The sequence below is a fragment of the Python bivittatus genome, unplaced genomic scaffold (assembly GCF_059951505.1).
Source record: "Python bivittatus isolate LINGU-HERP-01145 unplaced genomic scaffold, Pbiv_v1 ctg000020_np1212, whole genome shotgun sequence".
Lineage (NCBI taxonomy): Eukaryota > Metazoa > Chordata > Lepidosauria > Squamata > Pythonidae > Python > Python bivittatus.
The window spans coordinates 68514160-68533690 of NW_028277030.1; the positions used below are offsets into that span (position 1 = coordinate 68514160).

The 19531-nt window shown below is 37.9% G+C and overlaps 1 protein-coding gene across 3 annotated transcripts in view; it reads left to right on the plus strand.

Moving 5' to 3' along the window:
* L3MBTL3 (L3MBTL histone methyl-lysine binding protein 3) overlaps positions 1 to 19531 on the plus strand; it is a 77837-nt gene that overhangs the window by 48708 nt on the left and 9598 nt on the right. For 2 of the 3 annotated variants that reach the window (XM_007437397.3, XM_088140732.1), the window contains exons 17-18: positions 9479 to 9628; positions 12849 to 12986. In XM_007437397.3, coding sequence (XP_007437459.1) covers positions 9479 to 9628; positions 12849 to 12986 — 288 coding nt within the window. The remainder of the gene's footprint in view (positions 1 to 9478; positions 9629 to 12848; positions 12987 to 19531) is intronic. The other variant, XM_088140737.1, reaches the window with a different exon arrangement.

Below are 19531 nucleotides of genomic sequence, written 5' to 3' on the forward strand. Positions count from 1 at the left end.
AAAATCGAGAACTCAGTCTGTATTAAAGCTTAAATCTTATAGCCCCACAACATAGTTTTTTCCCCCATAATGTTGCTTTAAGTTATAAACAAAACAATTGAGGTCCATATGCTATTATAACTCAAAGCCCAATCAAATGTTTCAGTTGTATCGAAATTGATCAGTAAAGTTTATGCATTTGTCCTTTGTCCTAAGCCACAATTCAAGTATACTGAAACATATTTTACAATGAATGTGGAAGCTAATACTCTATCTTTTCCTTAACCTTCAGTTGTTCAGACCCTCTTGTCTGCATTCATCTTATCTATATGGGATATCAGAAAGATTTTGATTCTTCATAGCTACATTTGCTTTTCCTTCCATTTGGACTGGACTTGACTAGAACATAGATTTTATCTTTTGCCTCAAGTACAGATTTTTTGTACTTGTATTGTGAATGCCAGTTTACCAATAACAAACAAAAAATGTAGTGACCAAGCAGTAGATTGATTCTACCTAACCATTTGACTAAATTAGTAATTTTGAGAAATTAGACTTACGGGGTTTCATTTGTGTCTCTTGATAAATTGTGGGTGTAAACGTTTTCCTTAAGCTGGAGTGGAAAATAGCATGTGCAGAGAGAATCAATAAATACATACTGCATTTATTACTGTATTTTGTGATTACCAGTTCTGGGAAGCATGAGCAGAAAGGTGCTATTATCTTATGGGCTTCCTGTCAGCAACTAGATGGCTACTATGAATAAGAATGAGGCACTAAACTATTAAAAAGCATGCTTTTATTTAAATAACAACAAAAAATAGTTGTAATAACTTGTATTTGCTACCACTGTGGTTTGTAATTTAATGTGGGTACAAATTTGCTATACAAAAAGCATTGAAATATAATAATGTAAGTAGCATTCAGGGAACTAACGTAATATTGATATCTCCCCCTGAGCAATCCGTGTTGTCCCTGAACTCTCAAATTGAAATTCCATTTGAATTAACAGAGGCAGTGTAAAATGGGTAGTTATTCACATCAGGCCCCAGTCCATTGGTTCTTTTATCTCTGTTGAAGCTCTACTTAAATATGCTTTTGGAAATGTTCAAGACAAGGTGCATTTATGTTGTCAAGTAAATGTCTGAAAGCAGGTTGATCAGTCATTTTCTGATAGCACAGTGCTTAAGTTGGATGAAAGTGTGCAATGATTAATTATGACAGGGCTAAAATGAACATATTTTTAAATGAAAATGTTAATAAGGACCTCAGAGTTCTGTGGTGGTAAAAAAAAAAGTTCAGGTTTGCATACAAATGAATGACTCAATATCTTGCGTTTGTTTATGAGAAACCCCATATCACGTGCTATATGGAGTAGAATAGACTTTCCAATTGTTTTGTAACTCATACATTCAAGTTATTAAACCACATACACTCATGGTAGTACAGTCTGCTAGTCTTCTAAACCATACGTATGTGTGAATGTTCACAAAGACAAAATGACAAAAAGAATTAAATATAATCAGTTGTCTGGCTCACCAGAAGTAAATGATAGCATATACAAGAGCCAAAATGCAAGATGGCATATGATAAAATTTAAAATAATTGGGAGAATAAAAAGGGCCATATCACAGATGCCAAGTGAGCCTCTCTTGAGAGGACATTCCGCATACAGAACTTCACTAATGAAACTCTTTCTTACTGCCACTTTCCTCACCTTATTCGATAGGAGCATCTGGAGAAAAGGACATTCACTGAACATTGCTTGCGGCTTCAGCAAGACATAACAGCAGATAGGCCTTAGTTATGTTACTTATTATTTAGCTTAATTGGATTGGCCCTGCAGTTATGCAAGTTTGGGGGCTGAGAGTGAAAACAACTGCTTATCAGACAGTAGTGGAGGGGGGAGGCAAAGGTGATGAACTTGACTAATAAAAACCAGGAAGAGCCGTTGCATTGTTTTATCAGCACATGCCGAGCAAAAAATGTAGAACCAGAATCTTATCAGGATGGACCTGACCAGACAGTGATTATGAAAAATTTCAGATGGAATCAGGAGGACTGATCTGCCACAAACTAGTGTCAGGATAACGGACAGTGTACCTTAAGTGCCTTGACGAATCATGAGTGAAGATGGCAGGTACCAACATCAATGAACTGCTGAAGCTAGGTTCATTTTTTCTCACTGCTTTATCTGTTTTTGTGATCTTTAGGTTTCTGGTCAGATCAGCTACCTAACTAAAGCCTATCGCAATTAGGTAAAAACTTTTGTATTTAGAAATAAAAGAACAATAGAAGATAATATATGTAGCTCAGGGTTGAACTACGAAGTCCTTGGTGCTGTCTGAGCTTGGTTGTTTGCTTGCAGATGTTTCATTACACAGCTAGGTAATATCATCAGTGTGAGTGAGTGTGGAGTTTTGCTCCCTTTTTATATACAGTAGCTTGTCTGACACTTTGGGTGGCGGTGTGATTTTCTCCTTGGTAGGATATTGTTTTCTGGTTGATTGTTTGTCTGGTAATAATACCTGCTTATCTGGGTGTTGGCTGCTGGAAAGGATATGTTCTGGTCTTTTTGTTTCCTTCTTAGCTTTTTTATTGTCTCTTTTGAATGGTGTGTAAATATGGTTGAACTGTATGTGCCTATTGATGGCTGATTTGTCTGAATGCCAAGCTTCCTGGAATTCCCTAGCATTTTTAGATTTGGCTTAGTCTAAGAGCCTAACAATTTCCCAGCTGAAACTATGATTGAGTCTGTCCATGCGTTGTGAGATTAAGGGGTTATCATCGTGTCTTCTGACTGCCAGTTAGTGTTCATGGATGTGCTCTGCTAGTCTTCTGCAGTCTTCTAAAAGAACAATTTCTGCAAAAAAGAATTACTTAGGATTTTTGCCTGGCTGGTAGAGCTTAGTTGCTTGGTTTGCTATTGTCATAAAAGCACTGATTCTATTTCAGATATTTGGGTTTCCCTTTATAGATCAATAAAACCATAAAAAGAATGCATTGTAGAAGGGAACCTTTCTGCCAACAAGCAGCTGGTAATTAAGGGAATAAGTGAGAGTGTTTTCAAAGACAAGGCTGTCACTAGTCTACATATTGTAAGCCCAGAGAAGAAGGAAAATCCCAGCTTCCACCTGTGGACCTCCTGTGCTTCTGGGGAGAAATATAATTCTCAGAGGATCTCAGTGCTTTGAATATAATTAATTTCTGGCCAGTAGCTGTCATGAGTTGTCATGTTCATCCTAGGCTATTGGTGTAAACGATATTACCAAAGAGGTGGTCAGCTGACAATTCACACAGGCAAACGTTCAGTTAAGTCTTTTACTTAGCCTTTCTTCATGGTTTTTTTCTAAGAGGATTTCCCTTCAGCAGATAACATCTTGGAAAAGTATTCCATACTCAGGGTGCCACCACAGAGAAGGTCACTTTTTTTGGAATTTAGACACAAAACATGCAACCATACAGCCACAGATGGCTCTTCAAAGCTTGAATGGAGTGCCCACAGCCCCTGTGAATGTTTTTGCCAAATTATACTATCAATTTTTATTTTTCTCATTGTCCCTTCCAACTTTTTTGTTCTGATCCTATCCCTGTATTATGCTTTATGGGAATCCCAACAGTAAACTAGCAAAGTGTTAATAACTATCACAGGACTTCATCTGGGTAAGCTTGTAGGTATTCTATCAATCTGAGCAGAATCAAAAGACTATCTATGCATCAAGTGGCAAGCGTCTTTCAAAATGCAAATATAACCCTTTAGCAATCCCATCCAAAGCAGACAGACAGTGGACAGACAAAGCACCATAATCTGTATCTCCAAAATAGCACTGGATTATTTTCTTTTTTTCTTTTTGTTCTCCATCCATCTGGGTGTAATCAGCATATTGGTGACCCCTTAACCCAGTGTTTCTCAACCTTGGCAGCTTGAAGGTGTGTCGACTTCAACTCCCAGAATTCCCCAGCCAGCCGGGGAATTGCTGGCTGGGGAATTCTGGGAGTTGAAGTCCACACATCTTCAAGCTGCCAAGGTTGGGAAACACTGCCTTAACATAATCACTTGAAAACATCTCTCCATAATTTCATGTAGATGTTGAAATTTCACTTTGTTTTGAGAAATAAAGTCTCGGTTTGAATGAGGCTGGATGGATTAGGAATAGGTACAGGAGAAATGTTGATGCACAAGATTCTAATGCAGTGGTAAGTTTCTTTTCCTCACACTTGCTCCTATTGCTCTATTTTCATTTGGAAGGATTAATCACTGTCATTTAATCCCCTATTTTGTAGTGGAAGTTGGTTTTACTTGGTGCTCCTAGCAATGTACAATGCATGTAGACTGCAACAAGGTTCACAAAGAGTTAATATAGAAATTCAGTGTTGCTTTTGCTTTGTATTGCAGTGAAACCACAAGATAACACTGAGGGCTCTATTATGCTATTAAGCATGCTTATGATCTGTGTAGTACTTACTTAAATTTAAATCCTAAAAGCCTGAAAAATCCCTTCTTAGCAAAGTTGCTGTCAAGTGAATTGTATAATTTCTTATTCTTCACAAACATCCATTTCTCATGTTTTACTTGAAGGGGATATCCAGTCCCATTGTGTTCAAAGGCTATGTCTCAATGTATGGAGTAAATCAATTAACATCCACCTGATTAATAATAGGCTTGTTATACTGAGACTTGGAGCCTGTCTTTACTCACTGTTTTAAAAAACTGTTGGCTTCAAAGGATAGGTTGAGTGGAAAAGACTCCTGATGGTTGATGGCTAGCAATTGATTAAGCTAATAGCCAGGGATTAAGATAAGCAAGCCAGTAGTAGAGGGAACTAATTACTTCTAGTTTTTTTTCCATTCTCCCTCACTGCAAAATCATTAAGAACTTTCCTGTCTATATACAATCAAAACTGAATGAAGTGTTGACTTCAAGTGTTGTTTCCATCCTACAGGACTGTAGATGTATATACACTAATTGGAACATAATTCTCTTTTGTTCACAGTGAGGCACAGTGAATACAATAGAAAGGATTGAAAAAACATATTAATGGAGTGGGGAAAATCCCAGGCTAAACATTATGGTCAGTGGAGGTAGAAAACGTATAGCACGTGCATGGTGGGATCAGCAGGGAAGTATGTAAGGAACAGTAGAATTAATGATCCTGGGAACGGTTATGCTGGTTGGCTCTTTGAAGCTCACCGCAGAAACGTGTTACATTTTAGCAGTTGGTCTCAGGGTATATATATTCAAGACTTCAAACATGTTTGTCGGTAGAGACACACATGAATCCCACACAGCTGCACACATGCACAAGATTGAGTTGTTGCATTCATTTTTTGTGGTTTTGGTTTTACACCTTGTAAAGAAAGACAGTTCAGCTGAACAATGGCAGCTCCAAAATCCTGAGTCCAATCTTCATCCCTTCCAGGCCTCTTGTATTGATTTTCCTTGGCATGAACTTTCTGAGGCCTTAGGCTCACAGGCCTGCTGACTTAGGAGTCTAGGGATTTGACGTCAGGCTTTCTGCATGCAACTATTTTTCTACCAGTGATTTATATGCCTTCATTCCTATTATTGAACTTAAATAAATAGGCACACCTCTTCTGAGCATGAAAATATCAGGATAAAAAGGATCCTGATGGAAATGTGGAAAAAGGTGGAAAATGTAATAAGTAATATGTAACAAAAAAGTGTGTGACCAAGAATACAAACAAGTATAGGTTTATCCTTTCATTGCTGTAAAATAATACTTGGGTTATTCCTGCAGAACAATATACTTGCACTCTGTCCATCCACTGATCAGTAAGAAAGTGACAAAATGTATTGACCCTTTGTGGCTGATGAAAATCAGTGAAATGATAGATATGTCTTATTTGAAAAGCATGCACAAGGATGGAACGATCCAAATTATTGAAGAAAAATGGTATGAATTAAAATAGACTAATATGAGAAAGAGCTGCTTTGAATGAACAGCTTCTTTAGTTTAAATCCCAAAAAGGCTGGTGTTGTGGACTACTCAACAAAATAAGCTAAACATTAAACAAACTAGACTGTTTTTGTTTTCGTTGAGGCTAACATTTCAAAATGGTTATGCCATATTTTTTGGTTAGGACTCTCAATAGGTTTGTGATATTAAAAACAATTCTGTCACAACGAGTGATAAATGTGGGATGGTATGTGGAAAAATATCAGTGGCTCTGGAAAAAAAGAAACAGTGGATAAAATGTTAAGTTTTTTTTTTCTTCCTTTTGTTTTCTTATATAAAGAAAGGCCTTCTTTAAGGGAAAAAGAATTAACATAACATTATATTTCACCTCAGGTACTTCAGCTTATTGACAATCCTTTTTTAATAATGTTATTGAAGTTTTTAATAAACATAGTAAAAACTAATACAAACTAAACTAGAAGAAAAAAGTTCAGAAGGTACAGAAAAAAGAAAAAAAAGAAGAGAAAAAAAGAAGAGAAAAAAAAAGAAAAAGAAAAACAACAAAGTCAGTAATAAAGAAGTGGCTTCCAACCTTCATCACACCGAGCATAAACTAATATGATAACTTTTCACCCTCTTTTAAAGTTACAAATGAAAAAATTCTTCTCCCCATAGCCTAACTTTTATCTATATGCAATCCAGAAATCAATATCTTTTCCGTTCAGCAAAAAGTCCATTAGGAATTGCCAGAAATATCAAACAAATTATTTATCCCTGATCAAATAGTCCAACTTTATATTTCTTCTTTTTACCCTTCACAATCTTAACCCTTAAATCATTCCAATGGGATCTCAGGATTTGATCTTTCATCAATCTTTCTATTCAAGAGGAGTCTTCAAAGCTTTCACCAGCCTACTTTGTGAATCCCATAAAGAGGCATCCTCCAGATCTTCTGTGTCCAGATCCTTTTCTTCCCATAAAGAGGCATCGTCCAGGATTTCTTGTTGCAGCTGTTCCATGTCCAGATCCTTTTCTTGATTTGTCTTTTGTGTTCCCATTTTGGTGATCTCAATTTCGTTGCCTTCCATACCTTCAAACTCTATAACGTTTATATCAGGTAATTTAAAAAAAAATTCTCATAATCTTCTAAAAATGTATCCATTGAAATCTGTATCTTTTCTGAAATTTGGCTGACTGAAGATGTCTCCGCAAATGAGTGGAGACAATGACCACTGTGTAGAATGAAAAGACTGGTGAATAGACCAGTCCTTTGAAGCTCTCTGGAGAAGAAGAGAATGGGAGATCGCTCATGAGTACTCTGAATGACAGCTCCTCATGAGGAGACCATAAAACAGCAGTCTCCTACAGGTTTGAGTGCCAGGAGCCAAAGGAGATGACATCTTTGTTCTCAGGAGTGGCAGAATCTTTAATAAGGACACTAAGCCGGTCAAACTCATTTTCTAATCACGTTCAGAAATGTTAAATTTAATCGTTTTATGGATATTAGTGATTTTCAAAACAATGAGCTTAATTTGATGCCCAGTGAGTTTTACCTTCTTTAGATTTAAGAATTTTAAACAGACTCAAGAATTTAAGAGAGTACACAATTGGCAAAAAGTATGTGTATATATATATATATATATATATATATATATATGTATATATATATATATATATAAAAGTATATATATATATATAGATTTAAGAAAGTTTTAAACAGATTGAGAGACCATTGAGATTTGGAACATTGGTTATTTTTGCTATAACATTTGAAAAACAAGTATATAATAAAATAATACATTTGTGGGAAACTACCGAAATGGAACTAAACCCATATTAGGAATTGAGGCTTGATGAAAGTTGCAAATGGACACTAGAGGGAACTAAAGGACCAGGCAGAAAAGAGTTAAATGGCTAAGCTGGCTATAACCTTTTCTTATCTTAAAGAGTTTTTTGATAATTGGACTGAGATGTTAACAGTGAAAAAAAGCATCTTTTAATATATTGTCTGTTTAGCAGAAAGAGTACAAGCTTTATTTTGTGTGCTTTGTTGAAAGCACTTTATCTGCGTGTTTCTCAAACTTCGAAGAAATAATTTTAGACACTTTGTGTGACACTTAAGAGGTGTGTGAAATACAATCCCAGCTTCAGACCCTAATTATGCTCATTTTATAATTTCCTGACTTCAGAAAAAAAATATTAAATGGAGGTAAGTAGGCAAGAGTAAGATCTTTGGATTTGATAATATTATGGTATCTTTAGTATCTTTGCTGACTCCATAAAGAGGGTTACCTTTTCAAAAATTAGGGGAAAATAAAGCTGACTACTTTTATCTGAACAAACTACAGGTAGTCTTCGATTAATGACTGTTTAATGATGGTTCAAAGTTACAACGACCTCGGAAAAAGTGCTTTATGACCTGTATTCACACTTACGACCATTGCAAACCATCGCACCACCCCCCTGCAGTCACGTGATCGTGATTTGCTACCTTTTTTACAATGGTCATTATGCGAATCATGTGGTTATTAAGTGAATTCTTGCAAAAACATCCATTGGGGAAGCTGGATTCACTTAACAACCATGTGGTTCACTTAACAACCATCATAAAAATGGTCTTAAAATTGGGTCCAATTATGTGGTGACTTGCTTAATGATCCATTCCCACTTAAAGACCAATTTTCCAGTCCCTATTGTGGTTGTTAAGCAAGGACTACCTGTAAACTGAAGAACAGAGGTACTGTTCAGACTAGCCACTTTCATGGAACAGTGGGATGAAACCAAGATTTTAAAATTGCCTTTTGGGGAACCTTCAGATTCCTCAAGCAGTTGATGGGGTTCCATGAAAGACCAAACAAAAGTTCATTTGAACACAGGCAATTTTCTATTACTAGAGCTTCGCTTCTTGATCAGAGATTAAGGGTTGTTTTTTTTTTAACGAACAGCTCCACAGCCTGAAAGTTTGAAAAAACCTGGGATAGACTGTGATCCTAACACTGATAATTGTAATTACTTTTCTTTCCTTTTAGGAAACCTAATAAAATGCAAGAGTTCTGCTTCATATATTTTTCTTGCCAGATGGTACAGCAGGGCAAGAATATTTCATTAAAATAACATGCTGCTATACAGTCTCAAAAGTATTGATGCCCCGGCAAAGAAGAAAGGGAAAAAGCGGGAGAGGAGAAACAAACAATTATTATTCATAATCTGCCCTGTCTTTTCAGAGCATTTATTATTTTGTTGCTGACAGAAGGGAATCCCATCCCCTTATCCCACTGACCTTTGAGAATATAGTTTTCTTATTTCTAATGGTAAAGAAAATATTTGTTTTTAAATTGCAAATATCCATCACAAATTAATATGCTTCCTCAACATGTTCCCCCAGAAATAAACATTGTACACTTCAACATACTTGGCAGAATGTGATACCGCAAATAGGAACACCGGCATTTACGCTTCTGTCTGTTAATGAATTCCAACCAATTGCAAAGAAATTGTAATCAATATGGGGTTCGTTCCAACTAGGAAGTGTTTTCCGGGTCTAATCTTTTGGTTTTTCCTTCTCTGTCTCTAATTTTCAGTGTGGTCAACTGCCCATATTCTGAAATAAACCTGAACAAAGAGCATACGCTTTCAGACCGTTTAAGTGGAGAGACACCTCTGAATAATCCACCTATGCATTGGAATCGAAAGTCAGAAATAAATGAAAGATCAGCTTCTCCTATAATCAAGTAATTATGACCTAATGAAATTATTGTACCATGTGTTTTTACTGTTGCTGAAGTTGAAGAACATCTGGCATCTGTGCACTGTTTATTTCAGAGACAAGAGTGAACTCATAAGGCTGTGATTGATATTTTTTTAAAATGTGAATTCTTTAAGTCAATTCATTTTTTAATTGTGAGGAGAACTTACCTGGAAGGTGTTTTGACTCATCGGGGTGTATTTCTAAGGCTGAAATTTAGAGAAGTGCTTTAGGTATTTGCAGTAAAGGCTCTAGGTATTTCCAGGGGATTTCTGTTTTTTCTTCCTCTTGAGCTGTTTAATCCCACATGTCATCAGAACATGTGTCTGAATCTCTCTGTGCTTTGAAGCTTTTCCATAGGCAACATGGGGAATTGCTATTTAAGAAATACCAACCCCAAATTCCACTCGGTGTTGGGAACAAGTTACATAGTGATTTGAATCCTGATCAATGTAAATGCATTTTGTCAATGGCAGTTATATCAGTTACACACTTGCTTATATTTATAACTCATGGTTTTATTGAAGACACATCCTTCAGCCAGAGGCATACAAAGCTGGGGAATTAGGTTATGATTATACATTTTTTTAAATTTTTGTGAGGGTAAATGTATGTGTTAGGGTAGAGAATTAAACACCTGAAAATGAGGTTTGTATATATTATTAACGCATATATTATTAACATGTTCAGTAAGCAGTAGAGGAAAACAGTGTTTGTGTAGAGGAGGATTTTTTAAAACTAAAGTTTGTGAAGTAACTATAAAACTCAAACTTTTATCATCAGTTTTAGTGGTTTGGTTTTCTATAGAATTCAATAATCATCTAATCCATTTCAGAAATGAAGATTAGATATTCAGCATAAAGGTTTCTTTCTGTTTGGTGCAAAGGATGCAACCACAGGAGAGTCCTCCCCCCTATCCCACTACTTAGGAAAGGTAAGGGGCAGGGATTAAGTTCTCTCTGCTTATGGCCTCCAAGGCTTTCCTTCCCTTCCAATTATTTCCATCCAAAGATAGTCATGAGGAAAATCTGCCACCATCCCACATACAGGAAAGTTGAAGAGAGGCATTCCGGACAGAAAGAATATCTTGCCCTTTAAGCTACCGAATGGCACACATTTATTGATGTGCAGAAATTATGAGTAAAAAGTAAAGGTGGAGATGGATGCCTCCTTCATACCAAACAGGGAGGATTTTTTAGAGTGAGTATCTAATATTGCCTCCCAGTCTGATGTTCAGAAAATCCACACAGTAAGATTTGCGCAAGCTAGTTAGGTTTCCAGAGTGGATATAACTTCTTACATTAAATTTTGGAAAGAACTACCTGCTTTAAGACCTTCATGCCAAAGGCTATTTATAGCAGATACGTAAGGGTCCATTTTAAAGTGTTATAAAAGCATACTGATAAAAGTAGAGATTGAAGATCAGGTGACTGCTTTGCACATTTCTAACACAGGCATGTTGGTAGGAAAGGCAACAGACATTGAAAAGATGTTGAAATATTTATTGCCCATCATAACAAACAGATACCATAGTCTGAAAGTTTAACTTTGGACAAGTCTGCCTCATCAGCAGGATAAGGAAACAGACCACTGCAAATCTTACACAGGGCTCTCCTGTCTTGGTTATTATTCAATAAACTGAGCCAGTCTTACATTTCAATCCTTAATTTTCTTGATGAATAAAATCCAAATATATTAACCAGCTTCCAGAAGCTTTACATATGGGCAGAGGCACCCACAAGATCCAGTGTTTTCATCAAAATGAGGAAAACAGTGTTGTACTATCAGGACACAGGTTTTACTGCATTTGTACGTGTGTTCAAGTTCATGGCATGTCAGTAAAAGGGGTGGAGTTCGCATTGCATTTGAACTTTCACCATCTGCTCCCCCTTTGAACGTCCCTTGCTTCTGCTTAGGGAAACAGGGACAGCCTAGATCAGGGGTCCTCAAACTTTTTAAACAGGGGGCCAGTTCACGGTCCCTCAGAATGTTGGGGGGCCGGACTATAGTTTGAAAAAAACATGAACGAGTTCCTATGCATACAGAGGATCCCTCCTCTGGAGTATGAGGAGAGGAGGAGAGCCGCCGGACCCGGCATACCTGTCATGTAGAATAGTCCGGCTCTGCGATCTCCCTCCTCATGCATCGCCTGCAGCTCCCAACACAGCCTCGACACTTCCGCTTCTGACAGACAGCAGTGGCGGCCAATCAGGCGGGCGGGCCGGATAAATGACCCTGGCGGGCCGTATCCAGCCCACAGGCCGTACTTTGAGAACCCCTGGCCTAGATACTGTTGTTCACCCATACTGGAAAGGTACATTTAGGTTACTGTAATGCTCTCTTTGGGGGACTAACTTTGCCATTGGCCTAGAAGCTGCAGCTGATATAAAATGTGGTGTCCAGGTGGCTGCATGGGGCACCTGACGTACTATGTTAAACCTTTGTGGAAGTAACTGCACCAGTTGTCAGTCAGTTACCACATCAGGTTCAACGTTTTGCTTATGATTTATCAGGAGCTATATACCTTGAGACCAGGATACCTGACATATTGCCTTTGCTGTTAAGCAGAGGAGGTCCTACTGCATATTCCAAGATTGTCAGTGTGCCATTTTGCTTCCTGATGGGCAAGTCTTCCTAGTGGTGGTTTCTGCATTCTAGAATGCTCTCCATCCATGAGGTGGTTTTGGAGACCTATTTCTTCATTTAGGCTTTCTCTTTCTGAATATTGGATGAATGGTTCTGTTTTGTTTTGTTCCTCCTACGCCCTTTTTCACTGAATCTGTTTCCTTATCTGCATTTCAATTTACTGTTATTATTTGTTTTAACATTCAGTTCACATGCATTTCTTAACTGTGCTTTAATTTGCTTTTATTACTTGCATTTGTTTTAACATAAATGGTTCTGAGATGCAATTGCGTGAAAAGTGATACATAAATATATTTTATACATAAATACTACTACAGTTGCCCTTACCAAGAAAAAAAAATAGCTGTAGGTCAGTTTCTGAAATGTTGGATGTATACATGCTTAAAATAAATAGCCAGGTTTACACTAATTATAATTAATAAATAAGAAGATAATCAGCCTCATTTGGAGACTAATGTTAAGAATGTATATAATATTCAGTAATATACAGCTTCAGTTTCCAGTTTAAGTTTTGCATTAATGCAGGGTTTTAAAAGGTTGCTCTTTTTTTAAAATAACAGTAATAGAAAATGTCCCAGTCCCAGTCATACTGGAGTAAAGGCTGCACCTCATTTACAGTCATCAAAGGAGGAAGACACAGATGTGAAACTTCTTTGCAAAAAGCCTGTAATGTGTGATGTCAAAGAAAAAAAATACAGGTATCTTTCAGATTTGCTTCAAATACTGAATACTCTGGCTCTGATCTATGTAATCTGAATACCATTAATTGTTGCTTCTCAGAACAAAACCTTTTATTCAGCCCCTTAATTGTATCATATAAATGATGCATTCTACAAATCCATTAGCTAAATTCTTGAAAGTCATTCCTAAACAGTTTGTTGGAAGGCTTATAAATGAGGATGGTGTCATTCAGTTCTAGATATTGTAGTGTTTCTGATATACAGTGGAACCTCCAGTTACGAATTTAATCCGTTCCGTGACTCTGGTTACAACTCGAACTGGTCGCAACACGAGGCAAATTTTCCCATAAGGTTCAATGTAATTACTGTTAATCCGTTCCGGCGTCCGCGGACCACGCGTCAGGGGCAGAAAAACGGCCGCGGACCACATGTCAGGGGCGGAAAAATGGCCGCGGACCATGTGTCAGGGGTGGAAAATGGCCGCGGACCACACGGCATGGCGGAAAAATGGCCGCAGACCATGTGGAATGGGCAGAAATGGCCGTGGACCACGTGGCACAGGCAGAAAAATGGCCGCGGACCACGTGGAACGGGCAGAAAATGGCCACGGATCCGGTTCGTAAGTCGAGGCGAGTTCGCAAGTCGAGGTAAATTTTTGGGGCCGGAGCTGGTATCTCGAAAAATTCGTAAGTAGGGGCGTTCGTAACTAGAGGTACCACTGTATAAGGATATTCTGAAATCTTGAAGACTAAGAATATTTACATTTGCCAGTTAAGATTCTAAATGCACAAACTATTAACAACTTCATCAAGTTGTGTGTTTTTAGAAAGTCAGCTCCATGAATGGCCTAATCCCTTGATCATTCCAAGGACTGCAGGACATAGTCAGACATTTAGTCTAAGGAAAAAAACTCTTTCCTAATATTAATCATCATGTGTTAGAGTGCAGCGTAGTGCAGTGAAGTGATGCAGGAAGTTGCATAAAGATATTAGCAAGTTTTGTAGATACGTATTTCTCAAAATACATAAAGTGAGGCTCCTAATAATATCATTAACATTAGTTTGCCTAGCAGGGGTAAACACAGAGAGGATCATAAAAGTCAAGAGTGCCACTGTGACCGTGCAATCAAGGCCCTGTCACTTTTTGTCATTGCACATGTAAAAGACAGCAGAACTTTGATTGTCACAGCCGCCGTCTTGACTTTTTTTAATCTTCCTGGAAATGCCCCTGTTAGGCTCTAAATTGGTACATGTTATGATTAAACAAAGGTGTAGAGAGAATCTATGCATGAGAAGAAGTTATCATTGGTGGATTTTCCTAAGAATGTTTGTTTTCCTATTGGGTGAGCGGGCTGGTAAAATCTTTTCCGTAAGCAGTCTTTTGTGTAAAGCCTGCAGATGGGCACGGGTTAAAATCAAGTTTTGAATTCTTACAAAAGCAGCTAGGAAGATCCACACCATTATTGTTCATTACTGCTTACATATTTTATTATTTTTATTAGATTATGTTTTATGCTGTGTTTGATTTTGTATACGACCTAGAGCCTCTGGAGTGAGGTGGTATGTAAATCTTATGAATATATACAGTTTAAAAAATAATAATGGCATTCTCAATATTTAGCAATACATATATATTTTATTGAAAGCTCATCTACTGCCACATATTTATTTAAATCTTGAAGGGTTTTACAATGATAGCAGAAGACAAATGCAAAAAGCCAATCTCTTGTAGAAATGAGTGACTGAGGATAGCCAGTCCAAAGGAAACCTATAATATGGCAAAGTTGGGGCTTACACAGAGGGCATCTACAGATGGGGCAAAAAAGCCAATATGGCATTTGTGACCACATAATTTAAGCCTCATTCTTTTTTATGTTCATTGGACATGCAATGCAATGTAAAAAAAGAGTGGGGCTTTGCTCTCCAGGTTGTGACTGCCGTCTTGACTTTGTTCACCTCTCCCCTCCATGGATGACCCTAGGTTTGGGCAATATTACTGACCTATAGTTTTAATTCCATTCTTTAAAGAAATGTTCTGTAGTCCTTCACTTATCTATAGAAATTCTTCTACCTTCTAACCTGCAGGTACAGATGTTTATCACTTTAATTTTTTAAAAAAAGATTACTTGTATGTGAAAGAAAAAAGAAAATAGTATCACAACACTAATATCACTAAATAAAGGGGAAAACCTCTGACGGAGAAAGGTGATGTGGTTATTATGCCACAGATAGTGTAATGAAATATCCCCAATTTAACATTAAACATACTATATTCATAACATCTATAGTATTAACTGGTTATAACAACATGTGACTAGGGATAAAGCACTGTGTTGGGAAAGTTAATTGCATGCAGTTCATATCTCACAGTATTGTTTGGATTACTGAAGCTTCCTATTTAATTAAAAAGCAATTCAATCCCTTGAAACCTGGATCAAATTATTTTCAGTAATTACAATGTCTAGAAGCTTATTTTTCAATATTAGTGTCATCCTATAAAGGAGAACAGAATAACCAGAAACAAACATTCAATCTTTTCTAATTATTAGGAAATTCTGCATATCAATGACAAGAACTGTCACAGAAATTCTATACCCATCTAAAAACTTCATTAAAAGCTTCTTTATATTTTAATGTTTATGTTCTATTTAAATTTTCTATTTATTTTGCATTTTTCCAGATTCAGAATGTACAGTATCTCATTCTTCCTGTTGCTTTTGTTTCTCCAGTCCAGACTATTTTTAAACGAGCATCAAATATCTTTGAAAAATGTAACATGGCCACAAAGAAGAAAAACATTAGGTACTAACTAGCCCCTAAAAGTAGTAACACATTTTTATTGATCAATAGAACCCTGGTTAACCAGCTGTAAACTCACGAATGACTACATTTTCCTGGAATGAGTGTCTTGCTCTTCAGTAGTCAAGCTGTTCAAAACATTTGAAAAAGGTGCTTCATAAATCTGAAGGTGTGCGACCCAAGGACTTCTTTTTGATTAGTTAAAGCAGCCATGACTTTGGCCAGACTCATGTGGCTGCTTTGAAAGTGAGGTGTCAGTAGCTGAAGCAGCCACATGAGCCTTGCGCCAGTGTTGGGTACTTCAACTGTGTGAACAGAGGTGCTTTATTTGCAGTTCTCAGTCTTGCAAAGCACTTTTTAATGCTTTGCACAACCCTATTTCATGGCTGGGAGCTGAAGTTTTTACAGGTGATTCCAAATTGCCTTGCCCTTCCCAGGGTGCAAGGATGCACTTAACCCTCTTCATACATGCATAACCAGAATCTGCTTCCCTGAACCTGGAAAATGTGAATGTGAGTGGCTATTTATGCATGACTCCATTCACAGATCACTCTAAACCATGCTTAACAATTAGGTGGGTTCACAACCCATTAAACCATAAACCATGATTTACAATTCACAGTGGCCAGGTTCATGCAACATACTAAGCCAGAATCAAAGCCAATGAGTTAATATTGGAGTTTCCTTCACTGTATTCTGAACATTATTGAATTAAATAATAAAGATGAATGTGGTCTTGCATTGCCACTCATGATAGGCAATCATGGGTAACTGTCTTTATGTATTTGAATCTGCATTTTGTTTTGTCCAGTTTCTCTGACTGTTTTCATTGCTCCAGAATATCATATTTTTCAATATTGCACATACTTAAGAGAATCATACTTATGATTCTAAGTTTAAATAGCAGTGGACTGATTGACAGTGGATTGATTGATTGTCAGTTACATGAATGTTTTTCCAATGGAGACTCACGTAACTAGTTCCTATTGCCATTATTTTCTTTAAAAGCATACCCAGTTGTTTGGGCTATTACTGATATTAGAAAATTGTTAATTATCTTCTGCATTTCAACATGGAGCATCTAACAATTAAAGCCTAATTAAGTGCATCTTTATTTGTTAAATTATAGAATTGTTGGTTAATCTGTCTTCTAATCATGCTTGGTTTTTTTCCTTCACATAATTGCATTGGGAAAAGAAAATACAGCTAACGAGTTTTATTTTTACTTGGAAATACAGGAAAATAAAATAAAGGAATCTGATGAACAATACTTTTTATACAAGCAGTTCATGTCATAATATATTTCATGCTGCATGCCTGCTTTTATCACAACTAACTTTTAAAAATCTAAGAGAGGCATTTCTGTTCATAGCATGCTTACCATAAGTGAGATGATGAAGAGTCCTGCTGTTGCGTGGCTGGGTAGCCTGCTGTTGAGATAAAAAGGCCAATTTCCTTCTTTTTCAGCACATTTTAGTTAATGCATTTCCACATTAAATGAAGGACAGAGAGCTCCTTTAGGGCACTTTCCTTTCAGGTTGAGCAGCAACTGGTTTCCTTTAGAGGCGAATATGCATAGCTCATGGTTGGACTGTGGAGTCCTTGGGGTTCTAATCTCACAACACATGGACAGACTCAACCACAGTTTTAACTGGGAAACTGTCAGCATTTTAGACCAAGCTAAATCCAAAAATGCAAGAGAATTCTTGGAAGCCTGGTATTCAGACAAGGCAGCAATTAACAGACACATAGAGATAAACAGCAGCTACATACTATTCAAAAGAGACAAAAGACCAGAAGATCGCCTCACCAGCAATCATCACCCAGATAAGCAAAGATCACCACCAGGCACACAATCAAGCAGTAAACAGATGCTAATCAAGGAACTCCCAGAGGAGCAAAAGAAAACCCCCACCCCCCACCACCACTGGCAAGGCAGGCCACAGTATATAAATAGAGAGCAAACCCCATCCCATTCTAGCACTGAAGATGTTACCTACCCAGGTAATGAAACGTTTGCAAGAAAAGAACCAAGCTCAGAGAACCCCAGGGACTCCACAACTGGTTTCCTTATCTAGTACCACCTTGTTATAGGCACATATGTGGAGCTTTTAAGGAAGTAGGGAGAATATTGCAAATAAATATGGTAGCTGTGCTACTCACACAGTAATGCTAAGCTGGAATTGTTAAAAGAAAAAGTACAGTCTGGTTCTGATGTGACATAATACACTAGGCTAATCTACAGAGATTAAAAATCTCTTTATGTCTTTATGTCTTAGTTACGTGTGACCAAGACTAGTGATAGCAAATACAGAATTCAGATATTCCTTCCATAACTGACAATACACATTTTTTCTCCTGGTAAATATCTAAATGTACCTCCTGCCAGCAAATGCTGGCAAGAAACAGACTGCCTTTTGCCCGCATTCTTGCTTCATCTGCATGGCAAATTAAAAAGGACTGATGCTTTGGCATGCAACAGCTTATGGTTTGGCATAATTTCCTAGCCCTGAAAATAGTGCAGTAATCTTTATGGAGTATAATGGGGTACCGTAAAGTTCACTGGAGGATCTGAATAGCCTCTAATGTCTTAGGTTTGACAGCTGTGTAGTAGAGTATATCATGTGAAGATGGCAGGAAAATTATAATGTACAAATTATCCTGCAAAACGCTAGTTTGCTGTTTTTCCTCCCTTGTTTTCAGGTTGTCAACTTTCTGCAACTTCAGTAGTCAGACACCAAAGGTTTCTGGTTGACATTAGTTCATTATGAAGTTATTCAGAGAATGATAAAATATCTCACTAAGGCACTGTTCTTCAGTGGTTCCTCCTTCCTCTGAAGCCAGTTCCAGTTAGTGGTGATAGGGTGGGGAAGGATCCAGGCCTAGCTGTCTGCTTTGTAGGGTGACACAGGGCTTGCCTCTACCCCCACCCCCCTGTTTAACAACTATGTGAAACTGTTGGGCAAGGTCATCCATCAGCATGGGGATAAATGTCAGTATGCTGATGATACTCAGTTGTACATCTCTGTCCCGGCCCATCCAAATGAGGTGCTTTCCCAGTGCCTGGAGGAAGTATGGGTCTGGTTGGGGAAGGCTTGGGTTCAGGTCAACCCTGACAAGACTCAGTGGCTGTACTGAGGATCTAGTGATTTTCTGTCATTAACTCTGAATGGATTACACTGCCCTAGACAGAGTTGGTGCACCATGAGGAGTTTCTACTGGATTTACTGCTCCAGCTTGACCCTTTACACAAATGCATCTTGCGCACTCCTAGATTGGGAGGCATTGCTTATAGTCACTCATGCCTTAGACATCTCTTGATAGAATGCAATGCGCTACACATGGGGCTGCCTTTGAAGACCATTTGGAAGCTTCAGCTGGTGCAGAATGCAGCAGCACATGTAATTTTGGGCATACCATGGTATGCCCATATAAAACTACTGCTACTTGAATTGCACTGACTCCCAGTAGGCTTCTCGGTGCCATTCAAGGTGCTAATGGTCATCTTTAAAGGCCTGTATTGCATGGGACCAGGATACTTGCAGGATCACCTATCTCCAGTGGTTTCTACCCATCTCGCAAGATCTGGCAGAGTGAGCATGCTCTGGGTCCCCTGGGTGAAGCAGTGTCACCTGCTGGATCCCAGGAAGCATGCTTTCTCTGTCATGACTCTGGCCCTATGGAACAGTTTCCCCTGAAATAGGATGCCCTAACTCTTGGTCTTTCAAAAGGCTATGAAGACCTGGCTCTTCCTCCAGGCATTGG